We start from the raw sequence: 22,932 nt of genomic DNA on the forward strand, positions 1-22,932 counted from the left end.
ATTTTCTGGAGGGGAACGGGGTAACTTCGGTAATAGATGGTGGGAATGTAGCTATCGTAATATATCTTGATTTCAGGAAAAGTCCTCCAGGATCAGGGGGGGTTCTCAGGGGTTCGGGAGACCCCCTAGCTAAGATTCTGTGCACCCAAATCCCACTCCTGGCTGGCCCCGCCCACCCCCCCTCCTCTCCCAGGAACCCCCACACGGCCCGTTTTGGATGCAGGTAAGTGCTGGGCGCGCACGGAGGCTCGGGGAGGGTGAAAAATGAGCCTACCGGAAGCCCCTTTCCAGCCTCGAGAGAGCCTCCGGAGCCTGGGGAGGCCGTTTTCGCCCTCCCGGAGGCTGAAGAAAAGCCTCCGGAGCCTGGGGAGGGCAAAAACACCTCCCTCCCCCTGCCGTGGTGCAGGAAGCTGAGTAGGCCACACCCACCATGGCCACACCCACCAGCAACCCGGCAGAGAACCCCTTGCTGGAGTTGAGACTCTAGAAAGGGTGCATTGAAGAGCAACTAAGATGATTAAGGGCCCTGGAGACATTCCTGGTTGCAGGAACTGGGTCTATCTCGTCTAAAGAAGAGAAGGACCAGCGGGGGACATGCTAGCATCTTCCAATATTTGAGGGGCTGCTATATAAAATGGGGGGCCGGGAGGGAATCAGCCTATTCTCCAAAGCACCAGAGGGCAGGGCAAGAAGCAATGGATGGAAACTAATCCAGGAGAGAAGCAACCTGGAATTAAGGACAGTGAGAACAATTCACCAGTGGAACAGCTTGCCACCGGAAGTTGTGGGTGCCTCCAACACTGGAAGTTTCCAAGAAGAGACTGGACAGCCATTTGTCTGGAACACAATAGGATCTCCTGCTTGAGCAGGCAGGGGTTGGACTAGAAGATCTCTAAGGTCCCTTCCAGCTCTATTTGGATCGATCGATCTATGATAACGGATCTACAACTAAGGTGAAAACCACTCACACAGGGATGGGCTGTCAAGGAAGTTCAAATGAATCCCAAAAGCATCTTGACGGGGGCTAACAGCCCCCCCCCCCCCAAAACAGTCACAAGTCAAGGACTGCACACAGTCTCATAAAGAGACCCTTCCAATAACATCTCACCGGTTTGAAGAAAGGAGGAAGAGGGAAGGGAAGGGAAGGAGGAAGAGGGAAGAAAAGGAAAGGAGGAAGAGGGAAGGAAAAGAGGAAGGGGGAAGGAAAGGAGGAGGGAAGGGAAGGAAGGAATATAAATAAGGGAGGAAAGAAGAGAAAGAAAGGAGAGAGGAAGGAAGGAAGGAAGGAAACAAGAAAGGAGAAGAAGGAAGCCCCATCCAACTTCTCAGCCCTTGCTTGGAAGGGTTGCAGACCTCCCAACAGCCCCCTCCTTTCTCTCTTTCCCCCCCCACCCCCAAGAATCCCTTGGAGAAGGGGTCCTCCCCACCCCACCCCTCCGCCCTTGCTCCATCCCTCCCCCACCCCTCCAGGCCAGGCCGGCTGCGGACGATGGGAGCCGCAGTCCTTCCACCTCGGCAAAGCCGGCCCTCTTCATCAAGCGGGGAGGGGCCAGCAGCGCCCCTCCCCTCCCCCCAGACCCCGGAGGAGAGGGCTGGGCTGGGCAAGGCGGCTGCTGCTTTCAGCGGGCCCCCCCTCCCCTTCCCCTGCAAGGCGCGCCCCTGCCCACCGGGAGGGTCTCCAATCCTGCGGGAGGGGCCGGGCTCTCGCGGGGGAGGGGAGCCGAGCCGCAAGCATGCGCTGGCCCGCCCCGGACCCGCCCAGCCCCGGCCAGGCGACCGAGAGCGCAGGCAGCGGCGCTGGAGCCGGCGGGGCGCAGGGACCGGAGCGCACCTTCGCCCAGGTGAGTCCCCGGCGCTGGAACTGGGGCGCCCGCGGGCGCCACCGCCGAGCTCTTTCTCCCCTCCCTCCCACCCCCCCCCCGCAGGGCGGCAACAACTCGCCCCTCCCAACTCGCCCTCCCCATCGGGGATCCCCCCACGTCATCTCCCAACCGGGCGCCCCCCCCCACCTCCTGCAGCTGGGGAGGGAGGGGGCGCCAACCGCGCTCCGCCCCAGAAGGTTGCAAATGCCAGCGCTGCCCTCTCGGCTCCTTTCTGCAGCCTCCCTCCCTCCCTCTCGCGAAGTTTGCCCCCCACCCGCCCTCTTGGGAGGGGGGATCAGCCCCCTCCCCCAAATGCACTTAGTGCCCCCCCTCTTCTCCTCCCCAGGACTGCAATGATTTAATGATTGCCCCAAAAATAAAGAAAGAAAGAAAGAAATAAGGGGAGGGGGGACTCAAATCCCATTCTCAAATTCCGCTGCAGATCCTCTTACATAAAGGTTTGGGTCGGGGGTTGGGTGGGAGAAGGGGGGGCGCCTCTGCTCCGCGGAGGGGGAGTGTGGACAAGGCGAACCCCCCCCGCTCCTCTACAGAACGCCCCCTTTTCCATCCCTCTCCCCTCCCCTCTTTCCACCCACCCCAATCCCACCCCCCTCCTATGCACCTCTGCGGGGAGCGCTTTGGGAGTGTCTAATCGACACTTTTGCAAGGGGCGCTTCCTGCATTTTGGGGAGGGTGCGGGGGGGGGCTCACGGGGGAAGGGTGGGGAGAGGGATGCTGGGTTGCGGACGTGGCGCATGGGATCCGGAGTAGAGCCTTTGCAACAGCTGGTGGTGGAATCCAGGGAGGGGGGGGAGTGTTATTTAGCATTGGAGAGAGTCCCAGCCTGCTTTAATCTGATTGTCTGAATGCAGAAGTGTGAGGTTTGGGGGGGGGGGCTAGGAGTCCCCGAAACCCTTTTGGGGATCCCCCTCCCCCCCCAATGTCAAACCAACCAGCTTTTGAACATTTCTCCCATTTAATGTCCAATGCGCTCCATATGGATAGAGAGAGACACCCCCATCCTCCCCCTCCGGTCCCATCAGTCAAAGCTGGATGGTTTTGGAGATTTGGAGACCCCAATATTTTGAGAAACTCCTGGGGCTCTCCCCCCCCCATCCCTGTTTGATAGATGGATGGATGGATGGATACATTGGTGGCTGGGCAGCCTTCAGTAGCACCTGTGGGTAGGCAAATAGACTGCTCCTGCTTGGGGAGGATTTTCCAGAGACCTGTTAGCAGAAGGAGGTTTCAGAGAGAAAAATAGGCTTTGGGGATGAGCAAAGGAAAGGCTTAAGGGGAGGGGGCTGGAATTCGGTCCCCCCACCCTTCCCTGTGTGCCTTAAACCAAGCCCAAATTTGCTGCTGTGGAATATTTTTTAATTTCGCTTTTTTTTTCTCTTTTTTTAAAAAAAGCACTTCCTGCACGTTTTTCTTGAAGGTAAGCCTCGACTTACGACCCCGTTTGAGGCCAACAATTTTCTGTTGCTAAGCGAGACAGGGGTTGAGTGAGTTCGGCCTCATTTTACGACTTTTCTTGCTTCCATTGCTAAGTGAATCGCCGTGGCCATTAAGTGGGTAATACGGTTGTTAAATGAATCTGGCTTTGCTCGTCGGAAGGTCGCAAAAAGGGGGATCACGTGACCCCCGGGACACTGCGACCGTCATAAATATGAGTCAGCTGCCGAGCGTCCGAATTTTTGATCTTGTGATCGTGGGGAGGCTGCGACGGTCATAAGAGTGAAAAACGATCCTAAGTCGTTTTTTTTAGTGCCATTGTAACTTTGAATGATCACTAAACGAATCAATGTAAGTTGAGGACTTTCTCTATTCATTTATCGTCTTTTGGTGAAGCAGGTTGTTGGTATCCACAGATGAATCACAGGCTGTCCTCAACGTACGGCCACAATTGAGCCCGAAATTCCTGTTGTTAAGCAAGACAGTTGTTAAGTGAGTTTTGCCCGGTTTCATGACCATTTTTGTAAGCAATTCATGGCCGTCGTTAAGCAAATCTGCCTTCCCTGTTGACTTTGCTTGCCAGGAGGTTGCGTGAGCTGGGGACACTGCGACCATCATAAATCTGAGCCAGTAGCCGAGCGTTTGAATGTTGACTTTGTGACCCTGGACATTGGTTGTAAGTGCGAGGACTGGTTCTAAGTTGCTTTTTTTCAGTGTCGTCGTAACTTCGAAGCAGTCGCTGAACGAACTTTTGTAACTACTATCTGAAATGGGCAATTATAACCATCCTAGGGCATTCCCACATTTCAATATTAAATTATTCCTTTTATTTCATTTTATGTATACAGGTATGTCCTGTATTCGTTTAGCGACCGTTCAAAGTTACGACAGCACTGGAAAAAGAAGTAACTCAGGACCGTTTTTCTCACGTACAACTGTTGCAGTATCCCCGTGGTGACGCTTGAGACCTGTCTCGCATTTATGACCGTTGCAGCGTCCCTGGGATCACACGATCCCCTTTTGCGACTGTCCGATAAGCAAACGCAATCTGGGGAAGCCAGATTCACTTAACGACCGTGGGGCTAACTTAACAAGGGCAGCGATTCACTTAACAACTGTGCCAAGAAAGGTCATAAGACGCGGCAAAACTCACTTTACAGTTGTCTGGCTTAGCGACAGAAATTTGGGGCTCCGTTGCAGTCGTAAGTCAAGGACTTTCTGTACACTTCCTCTTTCTTCACCGTCCGTCACCCTCGGAGTTTTGGGGGGCTCAATCCAGTCGTCTCCCGGGTTGTTTGAACCCCGAAATTCGCAGCCAGACCAGGGGAGGGTGGCCTAGATAGGCGAAATGGTGCACAAATTAAAAATGGCTTTATTCACACTTTTTTATTTATTTATTTATTTATTTTTGCCGTCCTCTTTCCGTCACAAAAATTTCCAAGCCTGGAATTACAATCCAGGTGTGAATCCCACGCACTTGTGTTGTGTTTTCAGGGTTACAATCGTGGGCTGAAACCAGTCCTTTCGTGACTCAGCCTGTGCTGCACTTGGGTGAAAATTATGTCACAGCAGGATTGATTCTGGATTTACAGCCGAATGCGGGAATTCGAAGCGTGTTCCCGGAGGTCATCTAGTCTGACCTCCCCGCCGTGAGCTTGTCGGTGTGTGCTAATTTAAGCTGGGCTTAGAGTCGAGTGCGTTGTGCGGAAGCCCCTGGGCAAGGAGAGAGGGAGCACAATTTTGCAGCGCTTTTGTGCGACAAACCGAAGCAGTTTGGAATGTTTCTTTTGTTAAAAAGGAGACTAGTCCTCAAGCATTCCTTTTTTAAAATAACAGGAAGCCCTCCACTTGCGAACATTCATTTAGCGACCGTTCTTATGACTTTAAAAAACGTTCCTTTGCAATGCCTCTGACCGTACGCAACCACTCGACATGCAGCCACTCGTTTAGCGACCGTTCGAACTTATGACGGCTGAGATAAAAATGACTTTAAAAAGAGAGAAAAGTCATCAAATCGGGCACGACTCTCTGAGCTTGCTTAGCAACGGAAATTCTGCCTTCAATTGTGGTCGTAAATCAAGAACTATCTATATTGTTGTCCTTAAAGCAAACAACACAGTCCTTTAAAAAAAAAAAAAAAAAAGTTATTTATTTTCCCGGTTGGAGCACAGCTCTTCCTCTTCCTTAATCCACCCGCATCTGAGCAATTTTATTCCTGCTGTTTTTAACCAACTGGGCTAATAAACCATGAGGAAGATCTTCACCCGTGGCTTAAAATGGCTGTGCGGACCGAAAAAACAGAGCTGGCTTAGTTGTCGCTCCCAATTAAATCTTAAACTGACTTCCGTTGTATTTTTTTGGCACTTTTCTCCCAACACTGGGGAAGCTGCCGGCTTTTTAAACGGATGCTCTGCGAGGCTGCCATCCGAGAGAGGGAGAGAGATGGAATGAGAGAGAGATGATAGATAGATAGATAGATAGATAGATAGATAGATAGATAGATAGATAGGAGAGAGATAATTGAGAGAGAGAGATGGAATGAGAGAGAGGTAGTTAGGTAGATGATAGATAGATGATGGATAGATAGATAAATATAGATAGATAATGGATAGATAGATAGATAGATAGATAGATAGATAGATAGATGAGAGATAATAGATAGGGAGAGAGAGATGAGAGAGATGGAATGAAAGATGATGGATAGAGAGGAAGATAGATAGATAGATAGATAGATAGATAGATAGATAGATAGATAGATAGATATAATGGATAGATAGATGAGAGATAATAGGTAGGGATAGAGAGAGAGATGAGAGAGAGATGGAATGAGAGAGAAAGGTAGATAGATAGACAGAGACATGATAGAAATAATAGATGGGGATAGAGATATATGAGAGAGGTAGAGATGGAAAGAAAGGAGAAATATAGATGATTGATAGGCAGGCACAGATAGAACAGGTGTGAAAGAGAGAAACGAGAGAGATAGAAAAAGAGGAGAGAAAGATAATAGGGTTAGATACAGTTGATAGAGATGATGGATGGAGGATAGAAGATGGATGGATGGGACAGAGATAATAGATAGGGATAGAGAGATATAGAATAGAGAGAGAGATGGTGATAGAGATGGAAAGAAAGAGGAGAAATATAGGTGAATAGATAGACACAGAAAGACAGACAGACAATAGGGATAGACTCGATAGAAATGACGTATGAGAGAGAGAAATGAGAGAGGGAGAAAAAGAGAGAACGATAATAGTGTTAGATAGAATTGACAAAGACGATGGATGGATGGATGGATGGATGGATGGATAGAGAGATAGAGAGATTTTAGGGAGAGGATTTGAACTGGGGGCCAGCTGCCTTCTCACAGGCTATTATTCCTAAACCAGAGATTACATTCTGGCACAGACCCCAAATCAGTAAATGCAGCACAGCGCATAATGCTATTAATTACACGGAACGCAAATTAAAATTTAATCCAAATGGAAGTTAAACCTACCGCTGCTTTTATCTATTTGGAAATAAATCCCCCAGAAAGGTTGCACGGCTTTTCATTTATTGCAATTTGTGGCAGGTCAGCCTCAACAAAGTCATTATGGCTTGTTCGGGAAACTCGGATTAAAACTAACCCGCAGGATGTGCTAATATTCTATCTCGGCCTGATTTAGTGTTTGTTTTTTGTTTTGTTTTTTTAAAACAGAGACCACGGTTAAAACCGATCCTGATATTCGCTTAAAAATTGAAAACAGATTTTATATATATATATATATATATATATATATATATATATATATATATATATATATATATATATATATATATATATATATATATATATATTTTCTCAGGTTTTCGCGGGTGTTTGTATGTAGGTCTTTGGTTATTCGGGTCTTCTCCCACGTAAAATTGGAAGTGTCTTGGCGACGTTTCGACGAAGTCTCATTCGTCATCTTCAGGCTGGTGTTCTCGGCTTCGTGCTTCCAGGAGCATGCATACGGTGAAAAATGCGGATGGGAGAAAATTGGGATGATTTTCCTTTGCTAGAAGGAATTTTGTAACTTTTCAAAAATAATAATTTCTCTCCGTCATCGTGCCATTAACTTTTTTATCTAAAAGGCATCTATAACTGAGCAAATACAACAGTTCATAGCACTGAAAATAAAAAAAGGAATCGAGGAGCATTTTTCACACTTAATGAGTGATGGAGAGTCAACAGCCCCCAGGTCTGGAGGTGGCTGAGGAGGAGGAGGAGGAACAGCTGGGTCCAGTGCCTGACACACAGATGCACGGAAGGCAGAGGAGAGGAGAGCAGGGGAAATCTATGGGCCGGTCCTTGGGATGGAAGAGCCACGGCTGCTAGTGAAGCCCCACGTTAGCTCTGGGGATCAAAGGCAGGGGGCGGAGATGAATAGATGTGGCAGACAACTTATTCATTTTCCGGACAGACGGACTTGTTAGCCTGCGGTGAGAGAGAAACTTTTTGCTGGTGCTCCTAATAAAGGAATATTTTGAGTTCACATCAGTCGGTTTGTCATGTTTGGGGAGCTGGGTCAGAACAAAAAGTTTGCAAAATTGGTGGTGAATCATTTAACGACTGCATTGCTTACTTCCGGCTCCCATTGTAGTCATAAATTGAGGACTATCTGCATGCAATTTTGTTTTTGGGGGGGAGAATGTTTTTTTAAAAAACCGAGATCGTTTTCTTCCCCCAAGCGAAGAGAATAAACATGGTATCCGCGGAAGAGAGCAGCTTCTATTTCTGGCCATTTCTCTCTGAAAATTCCTTGGAGAATTCGCTTTGTTGTTTTGGCTGGAGCTACAGCCAATCAAGGAATAGTCCTCAGGCTGTTGCTTCCCACCCCCAATTTTTGGGAAATGCACCACTTTTATTTTTTTTTAAGAAAAAAAAATAACGACATTTTTAGTTCGCCTCAGTTTACAGCTGCCGGAAACGTGGCAGATTAAACATGAAATCCGAGACGGGCAAGAAATATTTCTTCGGAGGTTGGAAAACATTCCTTTTTCCACCCCCGGGTTGAGTGAGAAGGCAAGGCGAAAATGCAGAAACGATGAGAAATGTTATTCAATGAATAAGAATTTAATACATCATTTTTTTCATATTGTATATTACTATATTATTAGATGTGTGTGTGTGTATATATATATATGTGTGTGTGTGTGTGTGTGTATATATATATATATATTATAGTAATGTATTGTATTGCATTATGCTACACTATACTATATTATACCATGTTTCCCCGAAAATAAGACCCTGTCTTAGATTTTTTTGAACCCCGAAATAAGCGCTTGGCCTTATTGCTCTGCACTCAAAAGCCCAATTGGGCTTATTATCAGGGGATGTCTTATTTTGGGGGACACAGGTTACTATATTATTATATTCTATTCTGTATATTCTATTATATTGCATTATACTATTACACTACACTATACTATAATATATTATACCATACTATATTATTATATTTTATTACTATATTACCCTGTTTCCCCGAAAATAAGACCCAAATGGAAAATAAGCCCTAGCATGATTTTTAGGATGCTCGTAATATAAGACCTACCCAAAAAATAAGCCCCAGTTAAGATTGTCAGCCAGATGGATGCATTTAGTATCATATTTCACCCAAAATAAGACTCACCTGGCAAATAAGACCTAGCATGATTTTTCAGGATGCTCGTAATATAAGCTCTACCCCCAAAATAAGCCCCAGTTAAGATCATCAACCAGACGGAGGCGTTTGGTACTGTATTTCCCCCCAAAATAAGACCTAACCAGAAAATGAATCCTAATATGTCTTTTGGAACAAAAATTAATATAAGACCCAGTCTTATTTGGGGGGAAACACGGTATATGTAATTTATACCCTGTTTCCCCCAAAATAGGACATCCCCTGATAATAAGCCCAATTGGGCTTTTGAACGCATGGCAATAAAGCCAAGTGCTTATTTCAGGGTTCAAAAAAATATAAGGCAGGGTCTTATTTTCGGGGAAACAGTATGTAAATATATAAAAAATTATGTGTGTGTTTGGAGAGGGGGAGCAAAAAGATGGATTTGCATCTTGAAGGTTGCAGCACACAAGAAGCCATAGGAAGAGGAAACCTACTGCTTCTTGGATTGTCCGCGTTTATAATCAATTTAATAATAAATAAACCATACATTTATTTATTTATTATTAAATTGATTATAAATTGTATACATAATTTTTTTCCCCAGCTGAGAAGGCAAAGGCAGCAATGCAGAAACCAGGAGAATGTTAATTTAATCAGTAAGATTTCAATACATAAAATAAAAAAACTGACATGGTTTTTTTGGATGGGGTGAACGAAAAGATGGATTTGCAGCTTGAAGGTGGCAACCTGCAAGGAGGAAGCCAAGAGAGAAGGGACCAGGAAAACTCAAAGCTTCTTGGATGGTCCGTGTTTTTAAGAAATAAATTTAAAAAAGAAAATAAAAAAAAGAAAACTTAACAAATTAAATTATATTAAATTAAAGTAATTAAAAAAAATAAAATAATAAAATAAAATTACAATAAAATAAAATTATTAAAATAAAATAAAATAATCAAAATCAAAATAATAAAACAAAATACAATACAATACAATACAATACAATAATTATTAAATTAAATTAAATTAGACAGTTTTTCCCTTCCAGAAACATGGGCCACCACACGATGTCCATCAAACCCGGCTTGTTGGTGCACAAGTGGGGGGCGCCCCCTCCTCTGACCCACCCCTGATGGCGCTGCCTCTCCGGTAGGATGCCTCCCCTGCCCGTCTTCTTCCTGGTTCGCCATCCTCACCTGGCCTCCCCGGCTGGCGACCGCCCCGCCCTCCATCATGAACCACGAACGGAGCCTCCACAACAACGCGGTGGCCTGGCTGGTGTGCTCGGGCTTGGCGGTGCTGGCCAACGCTTGGGGCATTCTGAGTGTCAGCGCCAAGCAGAAGAAATGGAAGCCGCTGGAGTTCCTCATCTGCACCCTGGCGGGGACCCACATCCTGAACATCGCCGTCCCCATCACCATGTACTCGGTCATCCAGCTGCGTCAGCGGCACTCGGAGTATGAGTGGAGCGAGGGCCTCTGCAAAGTCTTCGTCTCCACCTTCTACACCTTGACGATGGCCACCTGCTTCTCCGTCACCTCGCTGTCCTACCACCGGATGTGGATGGTCCGCTGGCCGGTTAACTACAGGTGGGACCTCGGGGTGGGAGGCGGGGTCGTTGTGGGGGGGAAAGAGGAGGAGAAATGCTGAGGAGGCCACCTTGAGCTCCTGAAAAAAATGGCGGGATGTGGATCGAAAGGAATTAGGTAGATGAAATTTTCTGAGATAGATCTATCTGTCCTTCAATCTTCTAGCCCAGGGGTCAGCAACCTGCGGCTCTGGAGCCGCATGTGGCTCTTTCACACCTCTTCTGTGGCTCCCTGTCACTCAAAATATGCGTCACCACCGCCAATTGTGACACCCGTTGGCACGCGATTTATTGAGCTTTTCGATCCCCGGTAGCCAACCATGGAGAAGTCCAAGAAAAGAAAAGTTTCAGAAGAAAACAGAAGGTTTAATTCAACTACATCTGCTAGTTTTGTGGCCGCTCAAGAAATAGTCAGGCACGGGAAAGGTTTTGTGGCTCCCGGTGTTTTCTTTTCTGTGGGAAACGGGTCCAAATGGTTCTTTTGAGTGTTTAAGGTTGCAGACCCCTGGTCTAGCCATTCATTGATCCATGATCTGTGCACTCATCTCCCCATCCATCTGTCCATCCATCCATCCATCTATCCACTCATCTACCTATCCATCTGTCCATTGCCTATCCCTCTTTCCATCCAACTCTTCAAACCTTCATTTGTCCGTCCGTCCATCTATCAATCTTTCCATCTGTCCATTCACTCAACCATCTATATATCTGTCTGTCCATCTGTTCCTCCATCCTTTCATCCATTTGACCCATCATCTATCCATTCGTCCATCCATGTATCCGTCCATCCATTTCTCCATCCCTCTTTCCATTTGTTTATCCATCCATCTATCCGTTCATTCATCTATTCATCCATCGGACTCCCTGAATTCCTTAGCTACCCATGCCAGTTTTTATTTTTTTCTCCCACTGGCTAGAACGGAGCGATCGCAGAGGAAGGGACCCCAAGAGAGTAAAAAGGCATACAGTGGGGATGCACGTCAAGGGACGTATGTTATCATCAAGCAATTCTAGGAATTGAAGTCCACAAAAGTGGGCAAGCTTGGAGACCCCTGACCTAACAGATAGGGAATCCTGCCCAATCTTAGTGGCTGCCTTTTCCCCTCCTGCAGATTAAGCAATACCAAGAAGCAAGCAGTTCACACGGTAATGGGCATCTGGATGGTCTCCTTCATCCTCTCCACGCTGCCCGCTGTGGGCTGGCACGACACCACTGAGAGGTTCTACGCCAGCGACTGCCGTTTCATCGTCACGGAAATCGGCCTCGGCTTCGGGGTCTGTTTCCTGCTCCTCATCAGCGGCAGCATGGCCATGGGGGTGGTCTGTGTGGCCATCGCCCTCTTCCAGACCTTCTCCATACAAACGGGCAACAACCTGGACAAGAACAAGTTCAACGTGCCCACCATCGTGGTGGAGGACGCCCAGGGCAAACGCCGCTCCTCCATCGATGGATCCGAACCCATCAAGACGTCTCTCCAGATCACTTACCTGATCACCGGCATCGTTTTCCTCTACGATTTCCTGATGGGATTTCCTGTCTTGGTAAAATTGGTGGCAGAAGTGGGATGGCTGCTGTTGCTGACAACAGTCTTAACATAGGGTGGGGTTGTTTGGACGCAGGTATTGGTGCCCCTAGCAGAGAAAAATCTGGTGTCTCCTGCCAAAGAGACACAAGATAGAGAGATAGAGAGATAGAGAGAGAGAGAGAGAGAGAGAGAGAGAGAGAGAGAGAGAGAGAGAGAGAGAGAGAGAGATGATGAGAGATGATAGATATTGTTCGTAGACAAGATGGGTGGGTGGCTGGGTAGACAGACAGACAGAGATATTGTAGATAGGAGAGAGAGAGATGATATTGTACATAGAAGGATGGATGGGTGGATGGATGGATAGATGATAGATATTATAGTTAGGAGAGAGGGAGAGAAAGACTGATGATAGATAGATATTGTAGTTAGAAGAGAGAAAGACAGATGATAGATAGATATTGTAGATAGAAGAGAGAAAGACTGATGATAGATAGATATTGTAGTTAGAAGAGAGAAAGACAGATGATAGATAGATATTGTAGATAGAAGAGAGAAAGACTGATGATAGATAGATATTGTAGTTAGAAGAGAGAAAGACAGATGATAGATAGATATTGTAGGTAGAGAGAGAGATGATATTGTACATAGAAGGATGGATGGGTGGATGGATGGATAGATGATAGATATTGTAGATAGGAGAGAGGGAGAGAAAGACATGATAGATAGATATTGTAGATAGAAGAGAGAGATTATAAATATTGTACATAGATAGACAGACAGACAGACAGACAGATAGAGACAGATAGAGACTGACGGAGACAGATAGAGACTGACAGACAGGAGAGATAAGAGAGAAAGGTAGTTAGATAAATGGATGTGGGTGGAAGGATGGAGAGGAAGAGACAGAGAGAGAGAGAATGAATTTATAGCCTCCCTTATTGTTTAGATTGATTCAATTTCAGTTGATTGGGGGTAAAAGCCAGCTGGGTCACCTTGGGCCCGTTACTCTCTCAGCCCAGCCCACCTGGCAGGGTTGTCGTGTGTAAAAGAGGAGGAGGAAAGAGTACTAGGTATATTTACCACCTTGAAGTGTTTATAAAAAATAAGGGAGGGAGGGAGGAGGAAATAAGAAGGAAGGAAATGGTGGGAGGAAGAAAAAGGAAACTAGAAGTGATAATCGATGCATAATTTCAGCCTGCCTTATTGATGAGAATGGATTAGGAGTTTTCATCCGTCCTCTTTCAGGTGGTGAGTTTTGCCAGCCTGAAGTCGGACGTGGCCTACGACTGGATGGTCCTGTGTATCATCTGGTGCTCCGTGGCCCAGTCCCTTCTCCTGCCCTTGTTCCTTTGGGCCTGCGACCGCTACAGGGCCAATGTCCGCTTGGTCTGGGAGAAGTGCGTGGCCATCATGTCCAACGATGACGGCGGGGAAGGTGAGCGTGCAGTTCCCAGCGGCGGTGCACCTCCAGTACAGGTGGTGTGCCTCGGCGACGCCTCAGTACAGGTGCTCCCGGCTTCCGTTCCTGTCTTGGTTGCACGGAAGACGTGCGAGATAGATAAGGCATGGATGATATCAGCTTTACCAGGTAGATCAAACAGGAAATACGATGATGCTGTTACGGAAACGGATAACAGTCAGCTAAGCCCTCAGCTGCATAAGGGGTGGAGAAAGAGACTCAGAAGAGACCCTCCCTAGTTTCTCAGGCTGTAAATGAGACCGTGGGAGATTTGTACTTTCAGACTTGCAAGGTTCTTGTAGTCGGAAGTGAGATGGAACAGAGAGACACAGTGAAGAGAAGGGTCAGATAAGAGTCAGCTGACCCCACAGCTGGACAATGGACAGGGCAAGAAGCTCAGGAGGGACCCTCCCTAGTTTCTCAGTCTGCAAAGGAGACGGGGGGGGGGGAGATTTGTTCTTTCAGACTTGCAAGGTTGTTGCAGTGATATATGGGAAGAATTTTTGGAGGCAGGGAAAAGTGACACAGCCAAGGGAAGGGTCAGATAAGAGTCAGCTAAGCCCACAGCTGCATAATGGGTGGAGAAAGAGACTTGGGAGGGACCCTCCTTAGTTTCTCAGGCTGTAAAGGAGAGGGGGTGGGGAGGATCGTATTTTCAAGCTTGCAAGGTTCTTATAGTGCTACGTTGAAAGGACCTTTGTAGACAGGGAAAAGAGACACAGCCAATGGAACAGTCCAGATAATTATTATTTATTTATTTATTTATTATTTATTTTATTCGATTTCTATACCGCCCTACTCCCGAAGGACTCAGGGCGGTGCACAGCCAAACAATAAAACACATCCATACAAAATTTAAAAGTAAAATAAAATCAAATTAAATAATTTTGGCTTAAATAAGATAAGAGACCACAAAGCCCTCAGCTGCATAACAGGTGGATAAACAGCTTCAGAAGGGACCCTCCCTAGTTTCTCCGGCTGTAATGGCGATGGCGGAAGAATTGTACTTTCAGACTTGCAAACGTTCTTGTGGTGGGAACTGGGAAGATGTGGCAGAGACACACTGACTCTCGCGGTTTATCTCCTGTCCTCTCTTGTCTACCCGGGACCAAAGAGACTAGCCTGGACCGGCCGATTCCCACAGATGCGATGTACTCGCAACCTTATCCCGACAGCCTCTCCGGAGACGTTCTCACTGTGGACCAGATCGCCAGCTACGACCTGTCAGCACTGGAGCGGGGGATCCCTCAGGTCTACGCCACAAAGCCTGTCCCGGAGGATAAAATGCAGTATCTCCAGGTGAGCAGGTTGCCCTTGGAAACGATAGGGAGATGCCACTAAGGTTTGAGCTTTCTCATTTCTGTCTTGTGCTAAAAGGATATATCCCATTCCCATGAGATCGGATCCAAATTCCCAGCAGGCAGACTCCAGGCCAACAGCCCTCACTCCGTTATTGATCCCCAGTGTATTTTATTTAAGGTATACTCCCTCTGACTGAGGGAGTTCGACTCTTAAGTGACCTTCTCACCTGCTCTCAGCAGAGTGCATTTGCCATGTGCTAATTAGTCTGAAGGGACACGGTGGCTCAGTGGCTAAGAAGCTGAGCTTGTCGATCGAAAAGTTGGCAGTTCAGCGGTTCGAATCCCGAGTGCCGCGAAACAGGGTGAGCTCCCGTGACTTGTCCCAGCTTCTGCCAACCTAACAGTTCGAAAGCAGGTAAAAAATGCAAGTAGAAAATAGGGACCACCTTTGATGAGAAGGTAACAGCGTTCCGTGCGCCTTTGACGTTGAGTGGAGGGAACCCATTCATTGTTCTCACTGTTAGGATAGACAAAGTAGAATATTTAAAATTTAGAAAATAAATAAATTAAATGATGGTCTTTCTTGCTCTGCTCTCCTACAGGTCCCTCCGACTCGGCGTTTCTCGCATGACGAAACTGAGATTTGGACCACCAGCCAGATTTCGGCCTACTTTCAGCACTGGGTGGCAGGAGAGGACATCACCGCTGAACTGGCAAGTTTGCTCCTCCCTCAGCCTCGATACGACCGGCGGAGGACCAGCGCCCTCTCCTACCAGGAGGATCGGCGTCTGCACCGAAAGCGCAGGAAGTCCGCCGAGAGCCCATTATCCCTCAAGCCCTTCTCGTGCGAAGACATCCACCGGCAGGGAGGCTACAAGTGCTTTAGCAAAGAGGATGTGATGGATTTCACGGATGACCCCAGTCCCCGTCCTACCCTGAGGAGGCTGCCGGTGCGCTCGGCCTCCGTCTCTCTCCTCCCAGATGCCTTTCCGCACCGTTCAACCACCGCGGTTCTCCGAGACTTCCCTTTGACCACTTTCGAACGAGAGCCTCAAGTTTTGCGTAGCATCTCAGTCCAGGGACGAGGGACTTCTCTGATGGTACCGGGCCCTCTCCCGGCCAAGGAGGACACTCAGATTCTCTTCCCCAAAGGGAGTTTGGACATGCCTTGCCACGAACAGATTCACGTAGAACTCTGCGAGAGTCCCGGGACGGAGGATTGTCTGATGATCAGGAGTTGCTCCAAGACAGAATGTTTCCGGACAGGTCTGAGTCCTTCCTGGAGAGGCCAAGATGATCTTCAGAAAAATGGAAGCAAAGGTAGCACGAGCAGTTTCTTGAGCTCACCTTCGGCCTCCTCTGGATACGTCACATTCCACTCGGATTCGATTAGCTCGGCCTCGTAGACACCGGACTAGCCGGAATTGCTTCGTACACGTATCTTCCAGAAGGTCTAGGTAGGACAACTCGTAGTGGGACAACTCAGGACAATTCAACACTGCATTAATCATTCCGCTCGGTTACTTTATGATTGGTGGCCACGTTTTTGTCGAAATTTTTGTAACTCTCGTATTTCTGCAATGACTTCCTTTTGTTATTATGGGCCACGGTTCCGTCGAAAATTAACTTTTGTATCTGTTGAATTGTCCCGCAGCAAGTGATCCCGTTCGGCTTCCAGATTTGTTTCTCGCTCGACGGGATTTCCTTCTGGTTGCGGTCTGGATTTGGTAACGGGAATTGGACAAAGCACCAAAGAACCTTCATTTTTGTCTCTCGTCCTGGTTGTCAAAAGCAGGAGAGGGACGTTAAGCAGGATGCTTCAGAGAGCAACCTTGTAAGAAAAGCACTTCGAATCCAGACGGGTCATATCTCAGCTCGGGGCGAGAGAGGGTATGTTCTCCTCTCTTCCTTTTCTACCGCAAGAACCCACACAGCTCGTCCAAAATTGACGGACTTTTTTGGTTTGGTTCGTTTTTCTAATCATCTCACGTCTTCTCCAAGAACTTTTCTAGGTAGATGTTAAATGTGCATGTCTTTGGGTATTGATCCTTCTCTCTTGGAGTACGGCCGTGGGAGGAAGCGGTTGCCAAAAAGAGCCAAGTTTCCCTTTCCAAAAACCTGGGCAGGGCACGCGCTCCAACTTTCTCAGTCCTTGTTCTACATTCCAAAAGACCCCCTTGTCGAGCAATGAGTGGTGGGTGAGACCTGTGTGTGGTCCGTTATTCCGAAATAGTGTCATGTTCATGGGGTCCATTATTCCAGCATAGTGTTGCATGCACATGGTCTGTTATTTCAGAATAATGTCATGTGGACCTGGTCCGTTATTCCGAAATAGTGTCACATTCATGGGGTCCGTTATTTCAGAATAATGTCAGGTGCATGGAGTCCGTTATTCCAGAAGAGTATCACATGCACGTGGTCCATTATTTCAGAATAGTGTCACATGCATGTGGTCTGTTATTCCAGAATAATATCACATGCATGTGGTCCATTATTTTAGAATAATGTCAGGTGCATGGAGTCCGTTATTCCAGAAGAGTGTCACATGCATGTGGTCCATTATTCCGGAATAGTGTCACATGCACGTGGTCCATTATTTCAGAATAGTATCACAGGCACGTGGTCTGTTATTCCAGAATAATATCACATGCATGTGGTCCATTATTTTAGAATAATGTCAGGTGCATGGAGTCCGTTATTCCAGAAGAGTGTCACATGCACATGGTCCATTATTCCAGAATAGTATCACATGCATGTGGTCCATTATTTTAGAATAATGTCAGGTGTATGGAGTCTGTTATTCCAGAAGAGTGTCGCATGCACATGGTCCGTTATTTCAGAATAGTATCACATGCATGTGGTCCGTTATTTCAGAATAATGTCCAATGGATGTAGTCCGCTATTCCGAAATAGTTTCATGTGCATGTGATCCATTATTCTGGAAGAGTGTCGTATTCATGTGGTCTGTTATTCTGGAATAATGTTGCATGCATGTGATCCGTTATTCCAGAATAGCGTCAACGTTGGGACTGGAACAACTGGTTGTTTGCAAAAAAAAAAAAATGGTGGGTTTCTCTCAGGAGCAAAATTTAAGTCCGATCCAGAAAAAAAATCCCTTTGGCTTTGTTCCCCAGCCCCCTAAGCAAGAAAACTCACCACTTTACCTCCTGTTCAGTGCCAAAGCCTCACCCCACATCCTGCACAGAGCCACAGCCCCATAACCTCCCAAGGGTGATTTACAGGATGCGGAAATGGGGCGAGGAGGAGGAAGGTTGCACTAAAAATGGCAGCTTTCCTTTTGCAGCATCCCACTCGAGCAATACAACAAACGGTGCAATCCCCGCAGGAGGGGTTGCCCTGACCCACAACCAGTGGGGTTGCTGCCCTATATAATGGGGTGGGGAGAGAGAATGCAGGGATCCAGCTTCGAGGGAAACTTTTTAGGGCTGTTCAGTCTCCTTACTGTATACCAGGGGACACAAAATTTATTTTTTCTCTTGCATTGTGACAAAGAGTCCTTCCCCGTGTCACGCCCGCCCTACGCCTTTCTTCTCAAAGGTTCCCACGTTGGGGCATGCAGGAAACCCCACCCTCTTCCCTCACCAGATGTTTTAACATCTGGTCAGTTCAGCGCAGGCCAAGGGAATGGATTTTTCTGCCCTAATCCAGGTAGCTATTTGCATGTTCTTTGATTGAAAATAAAACGGGGATGGGGAAAAAACTAGCGCCTGGAGAGAAAGGGAGAGTAGAGAGCAATGATTGCTAATATTATACGAAATCTTCGCCTTTTCATTTCATTTGTATGCTGTCCTGAATTAAGGAGGCTACCTGCCCCCAAACGTCCAGTTTTGGTCCGAAGAGAAATTGTCCTAAAGACTGAAAGTTGCCCCTCTTTCTTCCTCTCTCTATGGTTAGGGGGGCACACAACTTTTCTGGATTTTTACCGAGCAATTCACAACAAGTGCCCTCACCTTCTGTTCAGGGATAGTTCGCTATTTTGGACAAGAACTCTTCCGCACCATCCAATTTTTAAAAATTTGTGTTGAGGTTATGGTGGCCTTGGGAAGATACCCCCTACCCCCCCCCCCCAAAAAAAGCCAGTTTACACATTGTAAAATCAAAATAATTTTTATTTTTGGGTTCCCGGGCTCAAGACCCCCCAAAAGCAAGATGAGTTTCCCGATGGGATTCTATGAAGCGATCACTAAACTGTAGATAGTGGGAATTTACAAAACAAAAACAAATCTAAATGAAGGCAATAAGATTTTTTTTTTTCTACTACAAAAACACATTTTATCTAAAGTGGGTATCGTGTCTGTGCCAAATCTAGACAAATTGTGCCATTTCTATTGTTCTGGGCTTTTTTTAAAAAAAATCACATTTTCCTCCCAGCATATAACCTGGTTACCTTTCGCTCTGCTTAACGTCCAAAGCCTTGAATTATGTCCAATGCAAAAATTGGCGTCCTCCATTCCTCTCTCTAAAAGTTAAAAAAAAAAAAAAAAGGCAGAACAAGGCTAGATTTAAATACCAAATTTAATTCTGTTTCCCGTAGTTTGGAATGGCATCTAAACTTTATGTGGCTTTGTCTATCAACCAGTAATTCTCAATTTTGCAAGTTTCAGATGGATGGACTTCAACTCCAAGAATTCCTCAGCCAGCCATGCTCGTTTTCGTTTTCACCCACTCTCTTCCCAGTGCGGAGAGATTGCAGTGGAAGGGATTATAAGAGACTAATGGCTGGCTGGGGAATTCTGGAAGTTGAAGTCCACTCTTGTTCTGCAGCCATCAAGTTTAGATGCATCCTTCTGAAAAAAAAAACCAAAATATTCATGATGAGAAAACAACCACTAGTGTCTTTATCCTGGTAGACTGCCACTAAATATGGAAGCTCAATTTCCTCAATTCTATTGTTGTAAAACTGTTTGCGTCTCCAAGCAGGAAGCGAGCTGTGTAATATCTATGCAGAATATAATCAGGCACGGTGTATCAAAAGTTTTACCAAAAAACCCAGGAAGCCGGCTGGTTTACTTAAGCCAAGCCACTTTTAACCAGGATTCTTTGAACAAGCCATTGTTATAAGGCCACCTCCCATTATGATCAAATCCGCCAGATGGGAAGAAACATCCTCAAAACTCATCTTGTGAGCGAAAGAGAAAAGAACAGCTTGATCGTTCATTTCTCTTTTGAGAAACTAGACAGGTTTCTAGTCCTCATGAGAGGATGAGGGTGAGCCTAATTTGCACAATAACCCACTATGAAAAGGTCCCCCCCAAAGAAGCCACCTAACGCAAGAACATACCAGGAACAATGGACGGTACCTCTTGAGAACAGGTGGGGGAGAAATGGGTGAATTTTGAAAAATTAATTTTGAAAAACTTTCATGGCAGCTCCCCACCCCGCCGATGGCTTCCATACCCGCCGTCTCAAATCTCACCTCCCTGCAAAAAAAAAAAAAAAAAAAAAGCAAAACAATAAAGAATATCGTGCCTTTTTAAAAGGGTTTTAAAAAATTAACCATGCTGGCCATTTTGGGATTCCCAGAGGTCATCCAACCAGCCAGAGGTTTCGGACTTCTTTTACACAGGAGGAGGGGGGGATATTGGGGAGGGCGGGACTGTTAAACCCTTTGTTGTACTGTACCTTTTTATCTCTTTCTGGGGTCCTAAGGCAATACTTTTATTTTATTTTTTCCAGTTAAGAAATGAGGTTCGTGGCATTTCCAGACTTTTGGAAGCATTTTAATTTGTTCTGCGACTTCCAACTTTTAGGGCGATACTTTGTACCCCCCGTTTTCTCCTCTCTGGTATCTAAGTGGGTGTTTGCTCCGTCTTCGATATAACCCCGCTCCTCCCTAAGCAGTTTTTCTGGGGGTGCAATATATGTATATACATATATATATATATATTTCTAGAACATGTCCTAGCGGACTTTGATCTTCAACCCGAACACGTTTTCTTCACGGCGGTTTTTTGTTCCCAAACTCTTTGTAGCCTGCTCTCTTTCTCTCTTTTTTAAGTTTTTGGACCTCTTGAGGATTTCTTCCTGTAAAAAGTTGAATTAAAAATTAAAAAGAAAAGTCGTCTCGTCGGTCATTCATTTTCTTCCTGAGAGTCGGGGTACATTTAATTCAATTTTTTTTTTTTTTTTTTTGTGGAGAACAGGGTTTCTTAACCTTGGCGACTTTTAAGATTGGTCGACTTCAACTCCCCTAATTCCCTGGTAATAACGCATGCCTTTTTATGGCTATCCCCTATTGTATGCCTGCTTACTCTCTTTTAATCCCTTCCTCTGCAATCTCTCTGCTCTAAGGAGTGGGAGAAAAAAAAAAAAATGACATGCATGCCAGGCTGGGGAATTCTGGGAGTTGGAGTCCACACATCTTAATTGAAAGACACTGATTTAAATGTTGATTCTGTCACCTTGAATATGTGAAAAAGGCAAGTAACTAGCGGGAGAACCATCTGAGAATTTGTGGGGTCATAGTGCCATCTACTGATCACAGGCTGGTCTGCATTTGAGCACCCCCATCGCCAATCTATAAAAAATAACACCTACTCTCGTTTAGTGACTGTTCAAAGTTACAACGGCACTTGTAAAGAAAAGTGACTTAGGACTAATTTTCTTACTTATGACCGTTGCAGAGACTGAACAACGGTGGCAAGAAAAGGTCGTAAAATGAGGCAAAACTCACTTAAGAACTGTCTTGTTTAGCCACAGGAATTTTGGGCTCCGTCGTAAATCAAGGACTACCTGCATTGTATTAAAAAAATAAGTCCCTAACCAGGTATTACAAAGAGCATATCAGCAGTCCTAAGGCCAACTGAACCAATATTAGGATTTTAAACAATTTTCAAGCTTCATACAAGCCTTTGGATCCTAAAGGACCAGGATTGGCTTCAGGCTGGACCCCAAGATGCCAACTCAGGTTTAAACTAACCATCTTTGGCGTGTCGCACCAACTAACCAGGTTCATGTGTCCTGCAAACCTGGAAACAGATTTTCGGGTGCTGGGAGTTGATGAATGTGGAAGGGAAGACAAGGGGGCACAGATGGGATCCTGGGTGCAAATGTCCCCTGCAAGAATGGCCAGGGGACATTTGGGCCAGGCCCAAACCATTGCAGATTTGCACAGAAGGACACACGGTGCAAACCTGCTTACCGGCACGTAAATGGGCACAGGTGTGCGATCCAGTTGTGCTTCCTTCCAGGGTCTCCACAGCTAGAGGCTCTGCTGAACAGCTTCCTGGTTGGCGTGGGCCTCCTAGCAAGGGATCATGGGCGCCTCTGCCCCTCCGGGCTGAAGCAGAAGGCTTGGGGGGACCGCTGGGTCCCAGCCCAGGAGGCATCTGAAGATCATCTAGCCGAGCCTCCGTGCTCAGAAGCGGAAAGTCGCTATCCGTGGTGCTGAAAAGACTCCCAATACCAAATTTCCCCCCCTCCCCCTTGCCTGGCTGAGGTTGCTTACCGCTTTTTAGTGTCATATAAAGAAAATTTAAGACCTTTGCATCGAATTGGGGGGAAGGATCCAGTCTTGTGGGGGGGGGGAAGAGAAATGGAATTTGGGATCTTTTATTTCATCACGGGGCACTTAAATACAACAGATGGGACCTCATTGCTGGACCAGATGCTGCTACAGTGCTGGATCCCTGCTCTAGACTGGGGTTGGTCTAGATGACCTCTGAGGTCCCCCTGATCAATCTCTCTCTTTTAATGATTCCATCCTCTAAATGCCAGTAGTGATAGTGCAGCCAGTCTCCAGGCTGCCTAACATCGCACAACCCTCCAAACTTGCAGGAAAGCACCTCCAGATTGCAAAAGGACTCCAACTCCCATGTGCTCCCGGCGTAGCCCCATGGGACTCAACAGCGCTACAAAAGGGCTCGGAAAGTGACTCAGAAACGGCCCTTGGGCTGCTCTACACTTTTCGTAGCTCTACATTTTTTTTTTCTTTATCTCTACCTTCCGGCTCTCCAGGAGAAGCTTGGATGAATGAAAGAAGCCCCCCCCCACTGCGGACACCTCTACCCTTTTCATATCTCTGCGATCTCGACTCTACGGAGGAGTCTCGCGAGGCTTGCGGGCGGGCCGGCCCCGCCCCGCTCGCGCGG

The 22,932-nt window shown here is 46.6% G+C and overlaps 1 protein-coding gene across 1 annotated transcript; it reads left to right on the top strand.

Moving 5' to 3' along the window:
* Positions 1–1,533: 1,533 nt before the first annotated feature.
* GPR153 (G protein-coupled receptor 153) lies at positions 1,534–17,317 on the top strand. The gene is made up of 6 exons (XM_087879350.1): positions 1,534–1,841; positions 9,996–10,536; positions 11,648–12,077; positions 13,307–13,496; positions 14,635–14,819; positions 15,424–17,317. Exons 2-6 carry the CDS (start codon positions 10,181–10,183, stop codon positions 16,225–16,227), a joined length of 1,965 nt encoding a protein of 654 aa, XP_087735476.1. The 5' UTR covers positions 1,534–1,841; positions 9,996–10,180; the 3' UTR covers positions 16,228–17,317.
* The last annotated feature ends 5,615 nt before the right edge of the window (positions 17,318–22,932 follow it).

The sequence above is a fragment of the Pantherophis guttatus genome, chromosome 15 (genome assembly GCF_059756535.1).
Source record: "Pantherophis guttatus breed Tessera chromosome 15, ASM5975653v1, whole genome shotgun sequence".
Classification (NCBI taxonomy): Eukaryota; Metazoa; Chordata; class Lepidosauria; order Squamata; family Colubridae; genus Pantherophis; species Pantherophis guttatus.

Bases quoted from the DNA above. Each gene is read 5' to 3' on its own strand.
- GPR153 (XM_087879350.1), top strand. From the start codon at position 10,181: ATGAACCACGAACGGAGCCTCCACAACAACGCGGTGGCCTGGCTGGTG. The intron at 10,537-11,647 runs GTGGGACCTCGG...CCCCTCCTGCAG, and splicing joins CGCTGGCCGGTTAACTACAG to ATTAAGCAATACCAAGAAGC. The intron at 14,820-15,423 runs GTGAGCAGGTTG...GCTCTCCTACAG, and splicing joins ATAAAATGCAGTATCTCCAG to GTCCCTCCGACTCGGCGTTT.